This window comes from Dipodomys spectabilis, unplaced genomic scaffold (genome assembly GCF_019054845.1).
Source record: "Dipodomys spectabilis isolate Male_0828 unplaced genomic scaffold, ASM1905484v1 ptg000092l, whole genome shotgun sequence".
Lineage (NCBI taxonomy): Eukaryota > Metazoa > Chordata > Mammalia > Rodentia > Heteromyidae > Dipodomys > Dipodomys spectabilis.
Window position 1 is genome coordinate 972,835 of NW_024870769.1, and position 24,397 is coordinate 997,231.

Below are 24,397 nucleotides of genomic sequence, written 5' to 3' on the forward strand. Positions count from 1 at the left end.
TTCTGAGTAGCTGGGATTATAGTCACCAGTTCCAGTACCACCCAGCAAAATCCAGGCATACTAATAGGAATTTTATCTCCCTAGCTTTAAACCACATTTGATTCTAGATTGTTAGCACAGCAATGTAAATGTATTGGATGCTACCTAACTGTACCCTGAAAATGGTGAAGATAGCAGCACTTATGCTATGGGTGTTCTAGCATAAAATAAAAACAAAAACATTTTACAGCTATATTTGAAGGATTCTGAAATTCTTAAGTTACCTGCAAATGATAATCTCTAAAACTAACTCATGCTTAAACACTATCCCAAGTCCTTTCTGCTTTGCTTATTTTTGAGACAAGTTCTTGCTCCAGGTTGAGGGTTCTTTCCAAGGCCTTTATTCACCTGTAGATTGCTGAATTATGGTACAGACTCTTACCTGGTCAAACCCATTTCTTCATCTCAGTGAGGCTTCATGGCAAAATCAGACGTGCAATCATGAGCAAATGAAGTTCCGGGCTAATAGTGGTGCCCCTGTGTTCTGCTTATGAATATGTGCTAAATATAGCACAAACTTTGTGGGAATATGGCCTTACATATAAAGGTAAGAACTATCTTTCTTTCTTTCCTCAAAAAGCCTTTCTTTCTCACTCATAAAAGATGAGGAACACAAGGTTCTCAACAGCCATTCCCATTTCTTTTGCCTGACCAGATTTGGCACCGGGAGTCCTGGTTATAAAAGTATCCCAATTATAAATTAATTCCATGACTCAAGCAATTCCTCTCACATAAACTTCACTGGACAACAAATACTTTTACTCAACCATAGCCCCATTAACCATCAGGTAACAAATTAAATTTCTATCCATCTTCTCCCTGGCTTTCTCGCAGTCATCTATTCCTGAGAGTCACTCACTACAAGGCATGTAGAGAGACGTTAGAAGATGCTATTGCTGGCCTCTCAAACCACTGCTTTTCAAATCTTTTTTGGGGTATGACAGGTACTGTGGTTTTGAACTTGAAGCTTCATACTTGCTAGGCAGGTACTCTACTACTTAAACCCTATCTCAACTCCTTTTTGCTCCGCTTACTTGTGAGACAGTTTCTTGCTTTTTACCCAGGTCACCCTGAATCAAAATCCACTCCTTATGTTGCCCCCAGGCGTTAGGGTGACAGGCACATACCATTAGCCCTAGCTCTTTTCAGTTGAGATGGGGGTACCTAACAAACTTTTTACTTGGGTTAGCCTCAAATTACTCTCTTCCTGATCTCTTATCTTCTGAGCAGCTAGGATTACAGGAATGAGCCACCAGCACATAGTCTCAACCCTTTTTTTAACTGCAACCCACAGTTAGGTCTGTTTTATATGATTACTCAGGTCCCACAGACATATACATATATACAAATATGTATACATGTAGTTAAAACAAGATGCTTTTCATCTTCTCCTTATCATGCCTGCTAGCTGAGATACTTCCCAAGATCTAATAAGTAAAACACTATAAACCTATTTATATTAAATGCTAACATTTCACTATAAGGATTCTTAACTGTCAATGAAAACGCTCACTTCCTAAGATATTTTAAATAACCTTGAATCTTCAAGCTATTAATAAGTAACTAAGAAACTTAAACATATTCAAAATCAGGCTGGTCTGCATGAAGGAAAGAAAAAGGGATGTTAATAATGATAACAATATAGTAACAAAAAGAAGAAAAGATACCAAATGACAGAAAAATTGACTAAGGTTGGCAAAGTAAACCAAAATGCAGAGACCAAGGTCTTTACGTGTCTTCCATCCTTGATGATAGTTAAGAACTAATGTTTCTGGGAGAACCCCAAAGAACTACAGCAGAGTCCTTGCCCAAAGCATTGCTATTTATGATAAGGGGAAACCCAGTGAAGAGAGAAGAGGTGGGGACAGAGGGTCATGCCCAGCCTGGCATTTACTTACTACTTACTCAGTAGCTTTTGACAACATATACATACCCACCTGCCCTTCAATTTATCATCAGATTACATCCCATTCCTCAATTTAACATTGGGTGACAGGTTTCATTATCAACTGAAAATATCCTGTCCCACATGCATTAAGTACACCTACCTAGTTACACATCCACCTTAGTCACATAGCACACTAATGGCAGCTGTTTCCCCTGGTGATTGGGTAGCTGGCTAGATGCTGCCAGAATTGAAGGAGAGTTTTGCAGTATCTTTCCCTAGCCCAGGAAAAGATTCCAATTCAAAATATGAAGCATAGTTTCTGCTGCTGTGGTCTCTCTCACAAGATCATAAAGTTGGAAATTCGCAGCCAAACCATCTTATGTTGCCACTGTCTGCAAGCTCAATTGGCAGTGTATACTTACCGCACATTGAAAAATGGCTTATTTTATCACTGTTCTAAGCACTAAAAAACAAATATTAATATATTTACTATGTATGACAGTCTTGGGAGGCACAGAGAGATTAAGTCACTTACCCACAGTCATTCAGCAGGTGAGGGGCTGAGAAACACCCTGTCTGGTTCCTGAGTTTGTGCTCCCAATCACTCCACCTGCAGTTTCCTCCCTAGAGAATACCCCTACTGCCTGCCCCTATTAAGGCTTTTTCCCCAACCTCCCACTATTCTGTAAATTGACCTGCCTCCTAACATCCTCTCAGTAATTTCAGACTTCATTTCTCTTGTCTGTAATCAAGACTGTCCCTCACTGACTCATCCTGAGTCCAACTATAAAAGAAGACAGTCTGTGCACACCAGAGCTTGCACTGCACCTGGCTGCAGGATCAGGGCAGCCACCTGGGGAACAGGAAGAGAGTGAGGAGGGGTGGGTGGTGGGTGTGCTGCAGGGTGGCGAAAGGCAGCCACCTCAAAACAATGAGGTGTGTTGTCCTTTACAATTTTAAGAACATGTACGATTCATTTAAGCCCATGTCCAGGATCCCCCAGATGCTCCTGTGAAAAGCAGCCTAAGTATCTTCAACTGCAATTCCCTGGACTCAATACACACAGAAATTTAAGAAGTGGGAAGAGTCAGGATGGATAAAGGGAATAAAAGCCTCCTTTATATCCAGCCGGCTGCCTCTCTTCCCACATGGCTGTTTTCCACCTTATCTCCTCCACCTAGCCCAGGCTGGCCTGGAGGGCCGCTGGCCTGGAGCTTATCCAGACCAGAGGGGGAGTCTGGGCGCTGGACAGATGGGGTGTGAGGACAGCAGTGAGCACGTGGGAACCAACATGGCCGTCACAGTCATCACCTACTCCTCTGTCCCAGAAAAATGTTAAATTCAATTACACGTCCTTGAAGAGTCATTTCAAACCTACCCCTTTCCCTTTGTTTCTTCCTTTCTTTCTCTCTCCCTCTCTTTCTCTCTCCCTTCCTTCCTTCTTTCTTTCCCTCCTTTCTTTTCTCCTTTTCTTTTCTTTCTTGTCTTCCTCTCTTTTCTTTCTTTCATAGACCTTAAGTAAAGCAACCAAGACAACTTTCCATGCAGATATACCACCCTTTCTTCTAACTTCTTAAATATGTTTTGGGAATGGATCTAGAGACTTTTCTAGAAGGCAACCTTTTGTCAAATTTTTGACACAGTTATATCTTCTTGTTATATCCTCGTGTTCTCACTGATTTCCATTTGTTGATTAACTCAAAAAGTCAATCACCAGACCCTGGTGCCCCTTTCTTCCCACACTTTTGACTTTCCTCATTCCCAATGCCATCCTCTGAGAACAGATCCTGACCCTGCCACCTGGAGCCTTCAGCCTCTCCTTTCTCCCTCCTGCATGCCACTCACTTAGAATGATTACTTCCCAAACAAATGCTTTTGCTAGCCAATGGTGACTGACATCTTGCATGTTTCAAAACCATAGCCACATTTTATTCTGTCAAAACCCAAAGCCATACCTTTACCCCATGAAGTGGTCCATAAATGCTAATATGAAGCACAATACGGGCCATATAATAACTTTTTATACAACTAAATTATTAAAAAAAAGCAGTGCTTTATTCTGTGGAATAAGAGTTTGATTATACTATATAGTATAAGACTAATCCTCAACAAAATATGCTAATTATCAATTATTTATGTTCAAGGTGTAGAGGAATAAGACAAAGGATGAGTTAGATGATGCAATCTCACATAGGCCTTAGTGGGAGAATTATCTGTAAGCCATAACCTGTAGCAGGTGAGTGGGTACCTAAGAAGAAGCTGGTACCAGACTAAGAAACAGGAAGTACAAAGCCCTGAAGTACAGCATGTCCAAAACATTGGGCAAGGGAGGTAGTGAGATTATAGCAGTACCAATGATAAGTATGTGACTTTTGGCCAGGTACTGGTGGCTCATGCCTATAATCCCAGCTATTCAGGTGGCTGAGATCTCAGGGTCACAGTTCAAAGCCAGACTAGACATGAAAAATTGTGACATTCTTATCTCCAATTAACCACCAAAAAGCCAAAAGTGGCTCAAGTGGTAGAGCTCCAGCCTTGAACAAAAGAGCTAAGGGATAGCACCCCAGTACTGGCACACACACACACACACACACACACACAGGCGCACACACACACACACACACACACACACATACACACAGTATGAAGCATTTGGTCTGAGGACAAGACTTTTTTGTTTATAAAATGCATTATTTGCAATGTTAACACACAACTCACATTTATATTCAATGTAAAGTATGTCAGAATTTCTGAGCAAATCAAAGAGCTGAGTGGCAACCTGTGCTGCCTAATAAATAACTGATTGTATTTTACACTTGGCTTTGTTCTTCTCATACTGTAACAGCAAGTTTAATTTTTGAGATCAAAGAACTGTCAGTAGCATAATTGCTCAGTAAAGTATTTTTAGCAAGGCTTCATCAAAATACTTGTGTGCTACATTTCATTTGAACTAGCAGATCAGCACTGTTGCTGACAGATTGCTTCTATTTTTTTCTTGAGGTAAGCCTGTTTCTTAGAGCTGTATGAAAATTATTAAATGCCATACGTGAAATAAGTCAGAAACCCTTCTCCCAATGTAACATAGACCTAAACCTGGTAAATGGGACAACCTCACCTCCCATGTCACCTCCACACTGAAGAGAACCAGATTCTACCCTTGTACTCTTGAGATACTCTTTGTTCTGTCATTGGAATTATCATACTATTTGTTATGTAATCTGTACAGTTTGGTAAAAACCAACTTGGAACTATCATTATGTTTCTCTCCCCGACTGGGCTTTCAGCCCCTGAGGACTGGAGCATGCCCTTATTCATTTCTGTACTGTCAGCGTTGAGTGCCTGAAGTAGTTATTATTAACATTGGTGCTTCTCTACTCCTTCCCAGATCCTTGGAGAACAGCACTCCCAAGACAGTAAGTGAGTGAGAGATCCTGTGACTTGCCAGGACCAATGAAATATGAGCAAAAGTCACTTCAGGCAGAGCACTTAACAGTCCATGTGTAATTCTCCATTCTGTCTTTAAAGCTATAGTCACTGTGGAAATGTCATAAGACAGAGGAAGAGCTGGTACATGGGGGAGACAGCTACCCTGGAGAAGAGCCACATACAAAACGTTCTGTTTCTAAGTAAAAAAAAAAAAAACTTTGCTTGTTTTAAACTAGAAAGATTTTAGTGTTTTTTGTTGTTGTTGTTGTTGTTTCTGGAGTTCACAACTGATAAACACAGTCTGATGCAGACTGCAGAAGGAAGAAATAACAGATTCAGGTAACTTCACTGGATGTCAGTGTGGGATATGAGGACAGGTGAGACATCACAGGATACCACCTGAAGTGGAAGACACAATTAACAAAATCATTAATTTGCTTTACTTTGTCATACATTTGGCCTTGTATTCCCAGAACTAATTGCTTAAATAGAAGCTTCTAGGTTTATTACAGTCATTAAGAAATGAAACTGGTTTTGAATTTCACTATCTTTCTTCTCAACAGAGCAATACTTTCTGCATGTACCTTTTCTGGTCAAGGCAAAAGTCTATATTTAAAGCAGAACCAGTTTGAAATATCATAGTGATCGGCAGACAGTGTATCTGAAATCTTTCCTTTCCCTAGTGGAAACCAGTGGGTGATTCCTCCACCACCTGTAATAGTTCCTTTGCTTGTCTTGGTAGTATAATGGCTTAACTAGTCCCAAGAAATGTTGAGAGAGAAGCTAGGTTGGGTGAGAACTTTCCTGAGAGTCTTAATAGGCAAAAATGGGCTCTGATGATCCCAACTCCTGAGAACAGCCATCATCCTATCTCAGATGAAACACAGTCCTAGGCTGGGGCCAAATAACTGACAGTCTGGTGTAAGGATGAAGAAATAGGAAAACAATGAGTGCAAACAGTTGAATGAGCTGATTCAGAGAAGAGGTGCTGGGAAAACAGCCCACCAGAAAGCCTTCAGGGCAAAAGCTTAAGGGAGGAGAATAAGAAAGCAGGAATGGCCAAGCTTAAGGAAACCAAACCCCCAATGATGACAAGACAGATAGCTCATTCAAGGAAAGTAAGGAGATGCATCTTCAAATACCAGAAGAAAGGAAAATTAAAGACTTTTTAGAACCAGAGAAAAAGCAGATACTAAGACTAGAAAGCAGAAAGGCTCCTGTCCCAGCTAAGATATAGGGAACATTTTCATTCCAAACTCATGTGAAAACCAGGTAAATTAGCAAGAACCATCTGTCTCAGTGTCTGAGACCAGAAAGAACTTTTTTTAAAAAAAAATGTAAGGGCTGAGAAGGTGGCTCAGTGGTAGAGTGCTTGCCTTGCATGCATGAGGCCCTGGGTTTGATTCCTCAGCACCACATAAGCAGAAAAAGCCAGAAGTGGCGCTGTGGCTCAAGTGGTAGAGCGCTAGCCTTGAGCTGAAGCGCTGAGGGACAGCACCCAGGCCCAGAGTTCAGGCCCCATGTCTAACAACAACAACAACAAAAAATGTAGTTAGAAAAAATTAAAATTACATTGGGGGCTTGTTTTGTCTTCAAATGGTCCATTTATTAAGACAAGGTATTCAGACATTGGTACCCAGCCTTTCCTTCTCCAATACTAATTACAAAGAAAGCTGAGATGCAATTTCAACCTGGCCTGACATATCAATAGAAAGGAATGGATAAACACACAGAATTGGTAATTGTAGTCCTGCCTCATAGGGAAGTTAGTGTAGAAGATGATTTGGCTGAGCACCAAAACCATGAAAAATGTTTTTCATCTCAATGACACACCCATCACTGGAACCCATGGGCCAAGGCACCACCGAAGGTGTAATTATTCTATTCAACCATTTGTTACCTTGTGAATGTAGTTTTGGCAGGCATTTCAGAACTTGTTCAATATACTGTGACAAAATTTAGCAGGATTTAAAATACCACATCAAGGTTTTAGAGCTCCTGTGTATAGCCTGACAGTGCTAAGGTATCTGGGGGGGGAAAGACAGGAGCAGAAAAAGAAACTGCCAGCAAAGAAATTGGAATACAAATCCCCATCAAGCAGCTTCTCTGGCCTGAGCCCTGGCTATAACTAAGGCAGTACACAAGAATGATCCTGGAATGCCATTTGGACCAAGATCTAGCAGAGTCATGGCTGTGGCCGCAGTCCAGGGACCTCTCAAGACCCTCAGTAGTTAAGGCCCTACCCTTGCCTCTCCCTCTGTCCTCCACCCAGCTGTACCTCACTCCCACTGCCCTTAGATGGGCTCCTTCATCAGCCCCAAATCCTTCCAAAACAGAGCCTATTAATGATGGGGTAGGCCAGGTTCAGACACCTACCACGATAGTTGGCAAGGGATGTTGCAGGGACTGGTCAGAACAAGACTTAATAACCAGAGGCCAAGGGACCACTGAAGCTGGAGCAATCTGATGTAACTGACCAGGGACTGCCTAATGGAATCTGTGGTACAGATGGCCCATCACCCCAACACTACAGTAAGGAGTAGAAGTGGTACTTCTGCACTATGGGTCCTCTCACTGAAGGAACACAGACCAAAGCCAGAGGGGAACGGCCTGGTAAAGCAAGTCCACAGAGAGCAGCTTCCAAGCACAACCTAGAAGAGAAGGTCAGAGAGCCCACGGATGGACAGAGTGACCAGCTCAGCCACCGCTAGTCCTTTGTGAGTCTTTAATGTTCCAAATACACTTCATGGATTTGGGAGATTTTTTTTGATTGACTCATTGGCTTTTATGTTTATGTATTTGTTGTCTCCTTGCTCGGCTTTGTTGTTGTTTTGTGTTTTTGTGACAGTACAGTTTTTGTGACAAGAACTCAGGACCTCTTATATTTTCAATTGCCTTTTTCACACTGGGCTGGCACACTATCACTTGCTCCCATCCTCCTTTGCTTAGTTTTTTAACTGCTAGTAACTAGAGAGGAACCAATAAAGGGGAGTTTTGAGCACTACTAATGTAACATTCACTGTATAGTCACAGTCCTCCATGTCACTGAGAACCTCCATTAGAGAGGTAGAGAAATCAAGTGGATTCCTAGTCTCAGCTGCCTTCTGGTAGGCAGGAAGGCCTTCTTGGATCTTGTATAGCAGATGTATTTTTTAGTTGTCATTGTGACAAAATATCTTCAAGGTACCAAACTTAAACCAAGTTAACGGAGTAAAGATTTATTTTGGCTAATGGTCTCAGTCCTCCATGGCAGTGGGGAATGGCTCGTGTAGTGGTATTCAGAAATCAGAGACTGCCTCAGGTAGCAGGCCTTCTCTTCCTTCCCCTTTTATTCCATCCAAGTCCTAGCATATTAGATGGTGACACTCACATTCAGAACAGGTCTTCCCTTTAATTGGGCCCTGGATCTGTCTCAATAAGCCCTTCAGGGACACTGTTACATGCCAGGGTTGAGAAGCCACATGTGTCACAGCAGCCTGGGACAGAACAGACCATGAGGAAGTTACCCTGAAAATAAAGGAATCCAACCCAAAATGGCAAAACTTTTTAATTACCTTACTCTTCAATAAAATACCAGCTTTTAAAAGCCTCTGTTTCTGAATTTCAGCCACAGGAAGCATTAAGATCCTATTCAGCAATTCAAAGACACTGACTATACAATGCCTCAAATCTATAACTTCAGGTGAGTACAGAAGTAGCAGCTCACATAAACTGAGCACTCCCAATAACTACTGGGCACCTCTCCTGCTTATACACATGAGGCTTTGGCAGATAGAAAAGTTCAGGAACTTGCCCTGGCATCCATAAAAGAAAGAAATACCTTATCTCACAGTTCTGAAGAGTAAAAGAATATATATAAAAGAACTTGGCAATGTAAAGCACTATATTGGCAATAGCAGAGAGAACATCCAACTACTGATGGACTAGATATGTTAGGGTTTTATAAAGTTAATTTCATTTAAGGTATCAAAGCCAGGAGAGGGAGAACAAGCATATAATCTCAACATTCAGGGGTTGAGGGAGTATTGGGGGTCAGACTGGGGTACAAAGAGATTTAATGCAAGCCCAGGCTTCACATGAGACCCTGTCTCAAAAACAACAACAAAATCAAGGTAGACAGGAGTGTATCAAGGAAGCTCCTCCCCCCCTTTAAAAACCATGTGTTGAGAGCAGTGGGAAATATGAATGTTTCAACAGGTGCTATTTGAAATTTTATGATGAACTTGACATGGTGGAGGAAAGGGAATATTGACTGTAATTTGAGGTTAAGAAATAGCAACAAGCTTGTTTTCTTTTTTTCTTTTTCTTTTATTTTTTCCCAGGGCTGAGGACTGAACCCAGGGCCTTGCACATGCCGGGCGGGAGCCCTTCCGCTGGGCTAAACCCCCAGCCCCAACAAGCTTGTTTTCTAAAAGAAGAGGAAAAAAACACTTGGAAAGGTCCTGACAGATTCAGAGAGTGGCTGCCACCAAGCTCTCTTGTGACATTGCTCTCAGAATTCTGTATATAACTAAATGATCTGCTGTTCTAGAAACAGATTTGGAGATATGTTCTTTTTACTTTTCTGACATGACAGACTCCTGACTAAATCAGATTTCACTTGCATCTTCAAATTCTCCCTGCATTAGCGTTTTATCTTCTCCCTCTTCAACTATAAAGAGATGTGGTGAATTTTAGATACTTATCTTTACATTTCTCTGATATGACCAGGCTGCTCGTTGTTATCTCAATATAGAAAGACAGGAGCAAAAAATAAAAAATAAAAAACAATTCTCTATGTCAGTATTTATTGCCATGATAGAATTGAGGTGTGCCATAAAGAAAGGGAGGAAAAAGACATTCAGAGGAGTTATTTGACAACTTCCAGATGTTCTACTATCTCGCAGCTGACTGATATTTTAAGGGATTAAAATATTTCACCATACTTCCCCTTATTCCATAAAAGCTGCCACCACACCTTGCTGTCTTTTTGTACAAATGATTACATACCATCTACAAGTCCCCAGCCCAATATGATGAGTAAAACATAGCAGTGTGTGCTCACTGCAGTCAGCATTTAGAGAGCAGGCAGAAATGATAGCTATTCACTTCCTTCAGTAGAATCACGAGAGTAGAACAAATTTACTGACAGCCCCCAAAGCCCTTCACGTTAGGCAATCACAAGTGTTGTTGTATGCACACCTACTCATAGCTGCAGGTAAATTATTTGACAAGGTCAGGTTCAACTGAACAATGAAATCACCAATGGGACTAAGTTAAAGTTGCTAGACCAGTGGGGGGGGGGGGGGGGGGGGGGGGGAAGGGAGAGTTTAAAAAAAGAAAGCTAACTAGCTAGAATAAACTCTAGTTTCCAGCACTTTAAAACATCTGATTTGCCTTGCTAGAAATCCTGAATTTTATTTTCTCTGCAGACAATGAAAATAGCGCAAAATGAAAAAAGAAAAGCAAAATACAAGCAATGTCACATAAATAGAGCAAATGAAACACAAAAAGAATTAACTGAGTCACAGAGGATAAGATCTGCTCAGTCATCATGCAAATATGGTGACTTGAAGGCAAATGTATAATATGAAATTTATATTATTATAAAGTCCATACTATAAGAATTATTTTTTATATTCATAGTTCTCAGTTTTAAGAAAGGTATAAGGAAGTAAATTGAGCTTTTAAATTTTTCTTTAAAAAAAACTCTGTATTCAACCCCCTTCATCCTCCTTATTATCCCAATCCCTTCCTGCTAGAACCAGCCAGAGTCTACTGCTCTTTCCTGCCCATATTGACCATATACTGAGCAATTGATCAAGAGCTTTCATTGAGGTTGTTAATTCTGTTTTCACACATACTTGCATTGTATTACAAAATTATTCCCTTTCTTTATTTTTTCTTTGACTAGCCAAAACAGATTATTTCAACAATGAAAACTGTTGAAATTGTTTTGGGAAGTAGAGGTAGGGGATCAGGGAGAGTGATATAAGGATCAAGATTGAAATTCCACACTTGTGGAAAGATAACAATAAAATCCCCCTCGTAAGTAATATAGACTAATAGTAATATAAAATAATTATTATAAGCAACAGTAATTTAAGTAGCAAGGTAATGATTTAAGTTTATATAAATTACTGAAATAGAATCATCAACCAGAAATAATAGCCCATTCTACAACAAAATAATTTTTTTAAAAAGGAACAGAAAAGTATTTTTTTTTAATGAGGAAACCAATAATAAAAATGTGTGTATGTGTTGTATATACATGTGATGTGTATGTGGTGTATTTATGTGGTGTGTACATATGTATACGCATGTGGTATAGTGTGCATGTATATATGTATATGATATATGTGTATTTAAACCCCCACATATAAAAAACCACTTTGTGTGTGTGTGTGTGTGTGTGTGTGTGTGTGTGTGTGTGTGTGTGTGTGTGTGTGTGTGTGTGCGCGCGCGCGCGCACTCACACGCACGTGCCTCCCGATACTGGGGCTTAAACTCAGGGCTTGCTTACTGTCCCTGAGCTTTCTGGCTCAAGGTTAGCACTGTATCACTTGAGCCAAAGCCCCTCTCCTCTTCTGGCTTTTTGCTGATTAACTTTCCTGCCTAGGCTTATTTTGAACTACAATCCTCAGATCTCAGGCTCCTGAGTATTTAAGATTACAGGGATGACCCACCAGCCCCTGGCTAAAACACACATATTTTTAGTCTCCAAAGAATTTGGTTTATACCACCTTTGATATTTCTCTATTTTACTATTACTTTCTGTAGGAAAAATGTAAAATCATATGCCCTTGACATTCAAGTCATTACCTAAGCAGTATCAGTGTTCATATAAATTGCTAATATAATCCTAATTTACATTTTCACACTTCCATAAATTAATAGGGGTTTGTTTGTAGGCACCAGTTTAAAGGTGTGATTTACTTCAGGATGTCTAAAAACTGTGAAGCTACATTCTAAAAATAAACATCGGGGGGGGGGGGAGGACAAGTAATACAGGTGGGGCGAACTTGATCAAAGTACCTTATATGCATGTGTGTAAATAACATAATGAAAACCTTTGTATAATTAATTTATGCTAATAAAAATAAAAATAGTGTACTATAGTTCTTTTATTCTAGGAAACCAAAAGTTTTGAGCCATCTGTCAGTTTAATAGTAGCTTTATAGGAGAGAAACAATACTACTATCAATGACCACATCAACTCCAAGATGCATCCCAATTTCAAAAAATTGATGTCTTCTTTATTAAAAAAAAAGATTTAGAGAGAGGGAACAGAAGAAATGCAGTTATTTCCTAGGTTCAAATTTTGGTTCTTCAGTTTTCTGACTGACCTTAGACAACTTAGGTAGCCTCTCTCTGTGCAAGGAGACCATCAGTCTCCTAGATCTGTTACTAGTAATAAGATACTGTTCTTAAAAGTATTTCAAACAACTCAATACAATAAGTTTTTATAAGGATTTGTTAAATAATAATAGTTATAAGCTGAAAGCTGGTGGTTCACATTCTAGATACTCAGGCAGCTGAGATCTGAGGCTTGTAGTTTGAAACCAGCCTGGGCAGAAAAGTTTGAAAGACTCCATCTCCAATTAACTACCAAAATGCCAGACTGGAAGTGTGGCTTAGTAGAAGAACATTAGCTATGAGCAAAAAAGCCTAGCAAGAAAAAAGTTACTAAGTTCAAGGTCTAGTTCCAGCAAAATAATGATAATAATAATAATAATAATAGTTCTTTTCTTTTTTTTTTTTGTTGGCCGTGGGGCTTGAACTCTGGGCCTGGGCGCTGTCCCTCAGCTCTTCAGCTCAAAGCGAGCACTCTACCACTTGAGCCACAGCACCACTTCCAAATAGTTATTTTCATCAGCACTGCCACCACCAGTATCTATCATGGCTCACTGGAGCATTTGTTTTATTCAGAGGTGCAAAATTTCCAAGTCAATGAACTGATAAAATATTTTAATTAAAGAAAATATTTGCTGACAACTAAATGAGTACTTATGTCAAATATTTAGAAGATGGAAAAATAAAAAGCAAATAATCATAAAAAACACAGTCCTGATTTCTAAAAAAAAAAAAAAAGTTAGAAAAAGGCGGCTTTTAAACCAAGGATCTGAGTGGCCCAAGCTTCAGAATATTCAGAAGATAAGCCATCTGAAATGAGATGAAAAATATGCTCTGTGTGCATTTTTCTATAGTTCTATCTTTTCCTTAAAAATGCCTAATATCCACAAAACAAAACATTCACTAGGTAATCACACCATATTAAAAGGCAAAAATACAGTTGTAGGCAGTAATCACAACTACAATCCTACACAGAAGACCCAGATAGGGTGGACCATTGTTGAAGTTCAGGCAAGACAAAAAGTTAGTAGAACCACTTCGAACGAATAGCTGGTCATGGTAGTACACATGGTAGTCTGCCATTCAAGGTATATAGGAGGCCATAGTTAAAGAGGATTACAGTCCAAAGTTGGTCACAGACAGACATTTGAGACCCTATCTGAAAAATAAAGTAAGAAAAGGTTGGAGGACAGGAACGAGACAAGGATTTCCACTCTCTCCACTTCTCTTCAATTTAGTATTAGAATGCCTACTACAGCAATAAGACAAGATGCAAACATAAAAGGGATACAAATAGGGAAAGATGAAGTAAAACTCTCCCTCTTTGCAGATGACATGATTTTGTACCTAAAGAATCCCACAGACTCCACTCCCAAATTACTTAAACAGATTCAAAACTTTGGCAAAGTAGCAGGGTATAAAATTAACCCTCAAAAATCAATGGTTTTTCTGTATGCCAACAATGAGAAAAGCGTGGCTGAAATCAGGAAAGCAACTCCATTTGTAATAGCCCCATAAAAAGTAAAATACCTAGGAATTAACTTAACCAAAGAAGTGAAGGGTCCCACAACCAGACCCCCACCCCTCAATAAAAGACTCCACATAGAGCTCCCCTATGACCTAGCAATCCCACTTTGAGGCATTTACCCAAATGATCACAAACAAAACCATACTAAAGCTACCAGCACAACTATGTTCATTGCAGCATTATTTACCATAGCTAAGATATGGAACCAACCCAGATGCCCCTCAGTAGATGAATGGATCGAGAAAATGTGGTATATATACACAATGGAATTCTATGCCTCCATCAGAAAGAATGACATTGCCCCATTTGTTAGGAAATGGAAAGACTTAGAAAAAATTAAATTAACTAAAGTAAGCTAGGCCCAAAGAAATATAGGTCCCATGGTTTTCCTTATTTGTAATAACTAGTATATGTCTGAGACAAACAGAAACTGTCAGACAAGTTGATGTTAGGCGAAATGAACCCCAAGATAAGGATTCAAAGTTTTTTTTCTTTCTTGCGATTGTTTCCAACATATTTATAAGATGATTTCTTTGTTGCTTTGTATGTCCCTCCCCCAGGGTTCCTCCCCCTGCTTTTACTGTATTTGATGTTGATATAATTTGTGGAGGGGAAGGGAAAAAACAAACTGTTTAAGTAGGGTTACAGGTGGACCCATTACAACAATGAGATGTACAAGACAAGATGTATGTTGAAAAACGAACTTTACAACTTTGCAACTTTGGCAGAGTGGGGGGTGATAGGGGGTGTGGGGGTAAGGGGTGGAGATGGGAAGGCATGGGAAGGGGAAACAAAGGAGGAGGCAACAATGCTTGATAAGAAATGTACTCATTATCTTGTTCATGTAATTGTAACCCCTCTGTATGGTATTTTCACAATAATAAAAAAAAGAAAGAAAAAAATATTTCAACTGAAAAACAAAGAAAAAGCTGGAGGACTGGTCCAAATGGTAAAATGCCTACCTCACAAGTATGAAGATAAAGCTCTGAGTTCAAAGTCTAGTACCACCAACAAAATAAAAAAAAAGAAAAGAAAAATGCCCAATTTAAATTTTGTTAAAAGGCTTTTCATGCAGTCTCATTTTACTTCATTGTAAATGAGTATAGTTACTTTGACAGGTATGCACACTTCCAACTTCCTTCCTTCCTTTTCTTTTTCTTTCCTTCCTTCATTCTTTGTACTTCAGAGTTCCAAGGCCAATCAATTCTGTGCCTCAACCTCATCAATAGCTGGGACAATGACATCCAACTTGAAGTAGCAAGCTTATTACCATCAAAATATATTCTGGGTCACAAGAAACTCATCTCCCTCTTCTTCCAATTGTTCATACCAACCACAAAAGGAATTTGCTTGCTTTGTAAATCTCCAAGTAGATACTCTAACACTGAGCTCATAACACAATGATTTCTGGAATGACTCATCACAAACCTCCACATTTCTTGCATAATAGCTGGTATGGTGGGAGGATGACTGACGGTTGCCCAGCTCAACCTACTACTAGAGCTTTGGGCTGAATGTCTGGTCCTGGAAATTACTGACAAAGACACTGGGAAGAAAATGAATTATGTCTTGCACTAAGACTTCAAATGTTTTACGTAGCCATTCAATACACTCTGTGTTATGAGGATGTTGAAGTCTTACAGAACATGGCACTGGAGGAAAAAAAAAGTTCCAGTCCTTAGGCAGTCTTGGAGTCCATTATACTACTGCTATTTCCAAGGTTGGTTGCTATAGGAAGTTCTGGATAGTCATTGCCTCCTGTATGGAACTATTGAGGTTTCAATTTGATAATATCCCGCCACTCAGCATTTGTGAACCTTGCCCTTTCTATGCTCTTTTAAGATGATGTATCATAAAAATAACTGGTCAAAAATTTAAATTAAAAATAATTAAGTCATTTAGTTTGAGTATCTAGACTTCACCCAAAATATAATAACTTCTCAAAAATGACTTTAGTTTGATTATCTTACCTTTGCCTAAAATATAATAACTCCTCAAAAATGACTTCTAGATCACGTATCATCTCTGGAATAGTCAGTATTCCAAACATGGGTGTTATATAATGTTGAGTCAAAAAAAAAAATCACAAGCACTCAATCATCACCAGGGAGTTGGTGCCTACCTGTCCATCTATTTTTAGCTATGCTAGTTACCAATTACTGCCAAGTTAAGAGAACTCAACCTATTTTGTTATGGTACCAAGACTCAGACACCACCTAAAATATTCACATATGTTAAAATATTACTTTTTTAAAAAATAGATTTGATACTGCATGCATAAGTAAATTTTTGTGCCTAAATTTCCATAAATATGTTTATGAGAGTCCATTTGCCTAGACTAGGCATCTGGCCAGGGAAGGAAAATTTTTGTTCCAAAGTTCCTAACACTTACCTACATTATCTATATTCTTGTAAAACCTGGCCTGGAGTGTGCCTTATTACAAAAGCAGAAATTAAAGTTGAGAGCTCAGAATATATATACTCCTGCAAGAAAATGTAGTGGAGGCACTGTATATCAAGGCCAGCCTCTGAAGCCTTAGGCCTTGGTCAGGCTCTTTTCTTCTTATCTAATCATATACCTAATACCTGCTGTGAGAGGAGGAGGAAATAAAGAAAGCAAATGAATCATACACCAGTGGCTCATACCTGTAATCCTAGCTACTCAGGAGGGTGAGATCTGGAGGATCAAGATTCAAAGCCAGCCTGAGCAGCTAAGAGTCCTGAGACTCCATCTCTAAAATAACCAGCAAAAAGCCTGGCTTTTTGTGGCTCAAATGATAGAGTGCCAGAGAGCAAATAAGCCAAGAAAGTAAGCCAAGCAAGCTCAAGACCCTGGAGGTCAAACTCCAGTACGAGCCACAAGAAAAGAAAGTAAACAAACTATTAATTTTATACTACACTTCTTCATTAAAATGCAATGAAATTAAAACAAAATAAATGAATCTACCATTTGCTTTCCTTCTTCCCAATAATAACTTCTGGAGGTAATAGCTATAGAGTTTCATAGTTGGCTCTCTATATCCATAGGTTCTGCATTCACAAATTCAACCAGCTATAGATCAAGAATATTAAGAGGGGGCAAGGCAGAGAAGTCATTCAGACTGTTTTGTCTTTGTCCCTAAGCAATATGAAGACAAACAATTATATATATACACACATATCTAATATATATCATATTAGACATAAGTAATGTAAAGATGATATAAAGCATATGGGTTTATGTGTCAGTTACATGCAAATACTATGCCATTTTATTTGAGAAGCTGATTTGGAAGACTGGGAGAAGTCCTTGAACCAGACTTTCTAGAATACTGAAGGATGAGTTTTTTCTGTAGCCACAGTTAATACAGTTTTATAATACTCAGGTTCGAGTTGGGTGATGGTTTGTGAGCAAGCAATGTTTCCAAAAAAAAGTTAATCATTTCACTGTATTTGATGTCAGTATAATTTGTTGAGGGGAAGGGGAAAAACAAATTGTTTAAATAAGGATGCAGGTGGACCCATTGCAACAATGAGATGTACAAGTCGTTATGTCGAAAACGAACTTTACAACTTTGTTGCAGGGAGGGGGAGGGGATAGAGTGGGGGGGGGGCAGGGGGAGAATGGGAAGGGATGGGGAGGGGAAACAAAGCTCATTATCTTGCCCATGTAATTGTAACCCCTCTGTACAGTATTTTCACAATTTTAAAAAAAATGCTATTAAAAAAAAAGTTCATCACATGTCCCTTATATCTCATCTGACTCACTGTGCCTAGAAGATGTGTGCCTCCTTTAATAGCTTTTATCTTCTCCAGGCCACTAAAAGAAGATAAGGAAGAAATAAGCTGGGCAGTGTATCAGGCTTCAGATTGAACTTGAACAAGGTGAGCCTACTTAAGACACACTGACTGTTCTTTTTAATTTTGGTACATGTGAGTTTCACCTACATTCACCTACATCTGCAATGCTTCTCCCCATTCTCCTTGGAGCACTCCCAATAGGTGAACCATAGCCTCTGTGTGCTAAAATGAAAGAGAAGTCTTGCATTATCAACAGCATTTATTGACCTCCCTGAGTGGTAAGGCAATATCTGCAGGCAGTATCAGGCTATGGTAGTTCAGAGTAAACAGAACCTTTGCTCTCCCAGCCCACGAGGAAACTTGGACAGTAGATTCAGAACATGGATTGGGCTGGGTGGAACCAGACTACTGGGATTCAAACCCTCCCTTCTTCTACCCACTCACTCTGTCATCTAGGACAGGTTACATCTGTGTTTCAGTTTCAACATGTGTAGAATGCACATAACCACACTGAACTCTGGTCTCAAAGGAGTTAAACAACGTTTACATCTGCACATGCAATGGCACATTATTTACTGTTAGGACACTTCAATTTAAATGCAAAGAACAAACCCTAATGTCTTGCCTGTAAAGGATGTATTTTAAAATGAGTATAAATTGGGCACGTTGGCAAAAGTTGGAACAGCGAGTATTTCTCAGTGGGCAAAGTTTCTGGCAGAGGAGGATACTGAGTCATACCCACCGTGTTCCAGCTTGGTCAGAGAGAAAGGGTCACTCTGTTCCTCTTTCAGAGAAAATCCTAAGGGAGATAAGCGACATGAGAACAGAGCCTCATTAGGAGGGCCACCAAATTTTCTTCCCACTTTCTCCAACTTGAAGAGCACCTGCCACAGGGCCACTACCTAGTAGTGGAAAATAGAGAGAAGCAGTCACATATGGAAAACAGCCACCCAGCCAACATCTAATCAGAAGGCTGAAACTCTCCAGTGCATTGTAGCAAGCAGTTAATTTGGCACAACGGGTGAATCATCTAGCTGTTGCACATGAACCAGATTTTAAGACAACGAAGATAGTGGCAAAGCACTGCAAAGAACATCCCAGTAGCAAAGACCAAAATAAGTCAGTCCTAGCATTTGGACAGTATATATAGACAGAAGAGATGGCCATCTACAGCTGTTTTATTATAGGGAAAATGCAGTCTTAGAAATAGCCCAATGAGAAGGATTTTTTTTTTAATGAAAGTGGGAGGCATAAAACCAAGACAAAAATAATGCAGCCAAGTGAAGCAGTTAGGGAAAATGAACCATTGCTCAGTAATCAATGGCTGACTTCAGGTCTGGAGTAGAGACAAGATAACCTTAGAATATCCTCTACTGGGTTGTGAGAAAGCTTTCTCCTTAACTGAGGCTGTATAAAATGTTTACCAAACAAGGACAAAAGAGTACTGACTACAAAATGGACTGAAAGAAATGTATGAAGATCCATAAATTCTGCTTTTTGTTTGATATTTTCTCTGAGAAAGGTCTTGCTATGTAGTCTAAACTGCTCTAAAACTCACAATTCCTCCAGCTGGGATTACAAGCATATTATCATCCCACCCTGCCAGGATACATATACTCTTAATGATACTTAAAAAAATCAAAACTCTCAGGTTTATCACTGGAGGTTATTAAGAGCATCAAATAAATACTGTGGAAAGTGATAAAGGGGGAAAAATCAGGCATTTCTTGTTTTTCTTAAATAATCTGAATTTCAGGAGGTTCAAACAATTCATAAGCCCAGGTTCCTTACAAACAATATTCCAATTAGAAAATACAAGAGGAATGGTGGATTTTGATTGTCACTATTCTTGCATCCCCTTATAAGGTGAATATGCTACAACAATTTAGGAAGCTAACATTATTAGATGAAAGGTAGAAAGGTAAGATTATATTGCCGGAACCCACTAATCTATCTTAACTGCTCTAAATAAGAGCTATCTAGACATTATGAGTCTCAGGATGTAATGTACTAGATTTGACACAGCACCATGTACAAATGATACTTGCTTGTGAGCCTAAATCTACTCCAGCCTCCTATCTACTTGCCAGATGATAGGGAATGCAGTAAATAGAATAAGTTAAATGATACCACAAGCAAAGAATCAGTTCAGAAAGTGGGGCATGGTCCTGGACAAATGGTCCACTCTCTCCTGCAAATCAACAGCATGAAAAAACAAAGTGAAAACTATGATAAAATAAAATAAGTTGTAAATAAATGTAGAAACCTAACAACCAAATGTTTCCGAGTCTAACAATCATTAAGTAGCAAGATATCTTTGAGAAAACTTGAATTTGGTAATTATATTAAGGAATTGTTAATATCCTTAGGTGTGAAAGGGGCCAAAAGGGTTTTTTAATGTTCCTATCATATGAAAACAAATATAATTGAGAAAATATGGTGTTTAAGATTTTGCTTTAAAAGACATCAACCCCTACAAGTAGAAATAGAAGGGGGAGGAGATGGGGGAGAAGGAAGAGGAGGAGGAGAGGGAGAAGGGGAAGGGGGAAAGAAATGAAAATAAAAAGAGCTGGCCAAAATGTTAATAACCATTGAAACTTGGGGGCTTATTATTCCATTCTCTTATCATCTCCATTATATAATTTTTAATGATTAAAGGATTGGATGAGAATTCAAGCTGTGCCTTGCCTTGCCACTGATTTTTAAGAGGTGGCTAGGATCTTCCTAGAAAGTAAAACTTAATTGTCTCCCCACTTGTCTAAAAGAGGTACAGGGTCTTAATCAGTATGCATGGTGAATTCAATGCAATTAGAAATGACTGAACCAAGAAACCAAGAAACTCTGCTGTATTAACCCAATGACAGTTTAATTTGTCCCAGTAAGAGAGAGCCTGCAATACACCTGGGTTGAACAAGACAAGCTACAAAGAACTAAGTTGATACTAGACTGTCTAGATTAGCAGAAGCCCAAGATGGCACACACAGTGAATTAGAACCACACCTATTAGAATAGAGCCACACATATTCCTCAACCACATCTTTGTCAACAAAAGAGCTGAACACTTTCCATTTGTGTAATGCACAAAGCTGCTACTTTACCAGTGGAAATAGGTTTTGTTAACTGGCCTGTGATCATCCAGCCCCAGTCTGGAGCATCTCCAGCCAATGGACACAAACCTGAAGGTGCGGAAGAGGATAGAAGCGTGACTGCTCCGCACCAGCATCACTTCTCTGACCAGGCATGGTACCAAGCCAATCCCAGGGGTTTGCCACCAACCAGTCCGGAACGTATTTTGCCTGTTTTGAGCAAGCCCATTCTGGTATAGACAAAAAGCTAATGTGCTCCACAAAATTCTTATGATGAAGTCCAAGCCTTCATTGTGATGGTAGCGATGAGGACTTCGGAGATACTGAGGATTATATTAGGCCATGAGGGTGAGGCCTCCATCACAGGATGAGCGGTCTAATAAGAAGAGTAAAGAGATCACTTGAAGTATCTAACAAGAAAGTGGTCACCTGCAAGCCAGGAAGAGAGGCCTCTCAGAAAATGAATCACCTGAAACATTGAACTTAGACTTTAAGCCCCCAAAACTGTGATTGCTATTATCTAGGCCACCCTAGTATATGGTACTTTGTTATGGAAGCTGACTAATACAGGTATACATTTCACTTTTCTCTGTTTCAAATTCCTTTCTATCCTTTTGATGGTGAAGGTTCCAAATACGCCACAGTATTCCAAAAGAGAAGGAAGAGGAATTGTTGAAAATCCTGAGTTTCCAACATTGGGAAATTTTACAATCAATCTAACTATAAAATATGGCCCAATATAAAAAAAAGGCCATTCACTTTAGATCCTCAAAGCACTAATACAGTATTAGAATCAAAGAAGTTTTATATTTGACAGAACCACACTCAGAGTAATAAAGAAAATTAGCAAGGCACAAACCATCCCAGGCAGCAAGAAACACAAGGCTCCAATATAGATGAACACTGCAGATCTATTTATATGGAAACCCTCAGCAATTCTTGTCGCAGATTGCCTGGCTGCCCTCATGTCTTCAGTATTCTGTGCCATGAGAAAGTAACTGTCAAGGATAATAGGAACACAATTTGACCTACTTTCCCCTAGATTCTTGCAGTCTACAACTCTCAGTCTTATGTTTATTTAGCCATCACGTTTTGAGGGCACATTTGCTAGCTTTCTTTGCAGGCAATTCTATACACCACATGTTAAGGTCACCTGTAGGAAGTTCCAAAATTCTTCTGGTCGCTGACTTTAAGGACATCCAGTTGCACCCAGCTAATCTTCACATGACATCCTTTTGGGATGGAACACTGGCAGACCTAGACCAGAAGAAAATGCCTAGGAAAGCAGAAGGTAGCCTAGAAGAAGCTGAAGACCTTACACACATACATTCAAATTCTTCCTCACCAAAGGCAGCCACACCAAAACAAGTAACTCTCAATTCTCTCTCCGCAAATTGATGCTCAAGAACTAAGTCATCCACTAGGGTCTTCTTTCAAAGTGGACAACTAAGACTTCAAAGTGGACAACTAAGACTTCAAGTGTTAAATTACAGCCACAACCTATCTACATTGTTGCACCTCCTCAGAAAACACTAGTTATTGCTATAGAAATTGTTAAAACATTGAGTAGGACCCAGAAAAGTTGTCTCCAAACCCTGGTGGGGCAGAAACATTCACTGGGTGTCCTGACACCCTGGTCGGGCCAAATGAGAGGTTACAGATCCTGGAGGACATTGAGCAGGCCCGCTTCCCTTAACCTACAAAACATGTCTGACCTGTTCGGGCCAGTGGATGCACTGAGAACGCAATGAGGGGCACTCCATCAGGAAATCATATCTGCACACACACCATCAGGAAGTCAATATTTGACTTGAGATTCCTGGGGGAGTGCAACCTTCCAGCTCAAAGGGGGGGGGGGCGGGGTCCCTGCGCACTAGGTGCTGCAGGCGCCTCAGCCAGGAACGAGAAGCTCACCTAGGAATTTCCCATTCCTAGGCTTCCCCTGAGCAGTGTCTGCTGCCAGAGCCAGCTCATGCCTAGAGCCTCCAAGGGAACGGCACTCCAAGCACACACGTCGCGTGTGTCTGCAAACTGGACTCCCACTCGTGGGCCCGGGGCCGGCTGCGGGGCTGGGCACGGGACACCTGCAGCTTCCTCGCCGAGAAAAATGCAAACAGCGCTGGTGGGGCGAAGCCCAGCTCCCACAGTCTGAGTTGGGACCCCCCCCGGAGTCAGTCAGGTGCATCGGGGGAGGGGGGACCGTCACTCACCCCGCGGGGCAGCCTTCCCGCCTCGCCATCCCGAGCCCCACTCCCACAGAGTCCCGCACAGGGGCTCCCCTCCTGCTACCTCCCCAACTTTCAGCACCCAACCACCCAGAGCGGCCCAGGAGGGGGGCGCGGGCCCCACGTGTGCACCGCACCCCCCCCCCCCCCGCTCGGGCCGGGCCGGGCCACTCACCCGGCCCCCGGCGGCGCTCCGCTTCCTCCGCAGCGTGAGCCCGCTCCGCAGCAGCGCCGGCAGGTCCTTCAGGCGCGGCCGCAGCGACGCCGCGGGCGGCTCGCGCTCGGGCTCGCGGGCGCTGGGGCTGCGGCGCAGGGCGCCGTCCGCCGCCACCGCGGCCGCCGCCGCGGCCAGGGCCGGGCTCTCGCACGGCGGCTGCATCTTGACGGAGCCTACGGCCATCCTCATGCCCTGACGGCGGCTGTGGCGCCGGCGGCTCCTCTCCTCCGCGCTCGCCTCCGCGCGGCGTCCGCGCCTTGCTTCGCCAGGCAGGGAGCGAGCGAGCGAGCGAGCAAGCGAGGGCGCGACTGCGGCTCGGGCGCGGGGCGCGCTGCCAGCCGCTGCCCATTGGCGCGCGCCGCGGCCCCCGCGAGGCTCAGCCCCGCGCGCCTCCCCCTGCCCGCCCAGGTGCGCCCGCCCCGCCCCGCCCCGCCCCGTCCCGCCCCTCGGGCCGCTCACCTCTCCCGCCGGGGGATCCCAGCGCGAGCGGCGCCGGCGGGGGGCACCGTGGGCACCAGCTGCTCACAGGTGAGGCACTCCCAGAACCTTCCACCAAGCCCACTCCCCAGGCCTCTACCTGCCCCCCACCCCCTTAGGCTGAAAAGTCACCTTTTACTTCCACTTTGCGGGCAGCCAGGCTCGACCTGGGCTCCACCAAGTGAGCACAGTCCTCCTCCCCCACCGCAGACTGCACAGCCTCGCCATATCCTAATCTTTAATCCCCCCAGAACTTAAAATGAGCTCAGCCTGTAGGGAAAAAGCAGGCGCCGTGGGACAGAGTCGCTCCACGCTGGGTGAGCAGAGGAGAGCTTATTGCTTCTGATAGGTGTTTGTAGCAAAGTAGGCACGAGTCTAGTGACCAGAAGGTGAATCTCT

General features: G+C 41.5%; 1 protein-coding gene across 1 annotated transcript in view; it reads right to left on the bottom strand.

The window, feature by feature from the left end:
* The window catches only part of Rapgef5 (Rap guanine nucleotide exchange factor 5), a 235,875-nt gene extending 212,124 nt beyond the window's left edge, over positions 1 to 23,751 (bottom strand). The window contains exon 1 of the mRNA XM_042684977.1: positions 23,480 to 23,751. Within this exon, the coding sequence (XP_042540911.1) occupies positions 23,480 to 23,710 (231 nt within the window). The 5' untranslated portion in view covers positions 23,711 to 23,751. The remainder of the gene's footprint in view (positions 1 to 23,479) is intronic.
* Between the last annotated feature and the right edge of the window lie 646 nt (positions 23,752 to 24,397).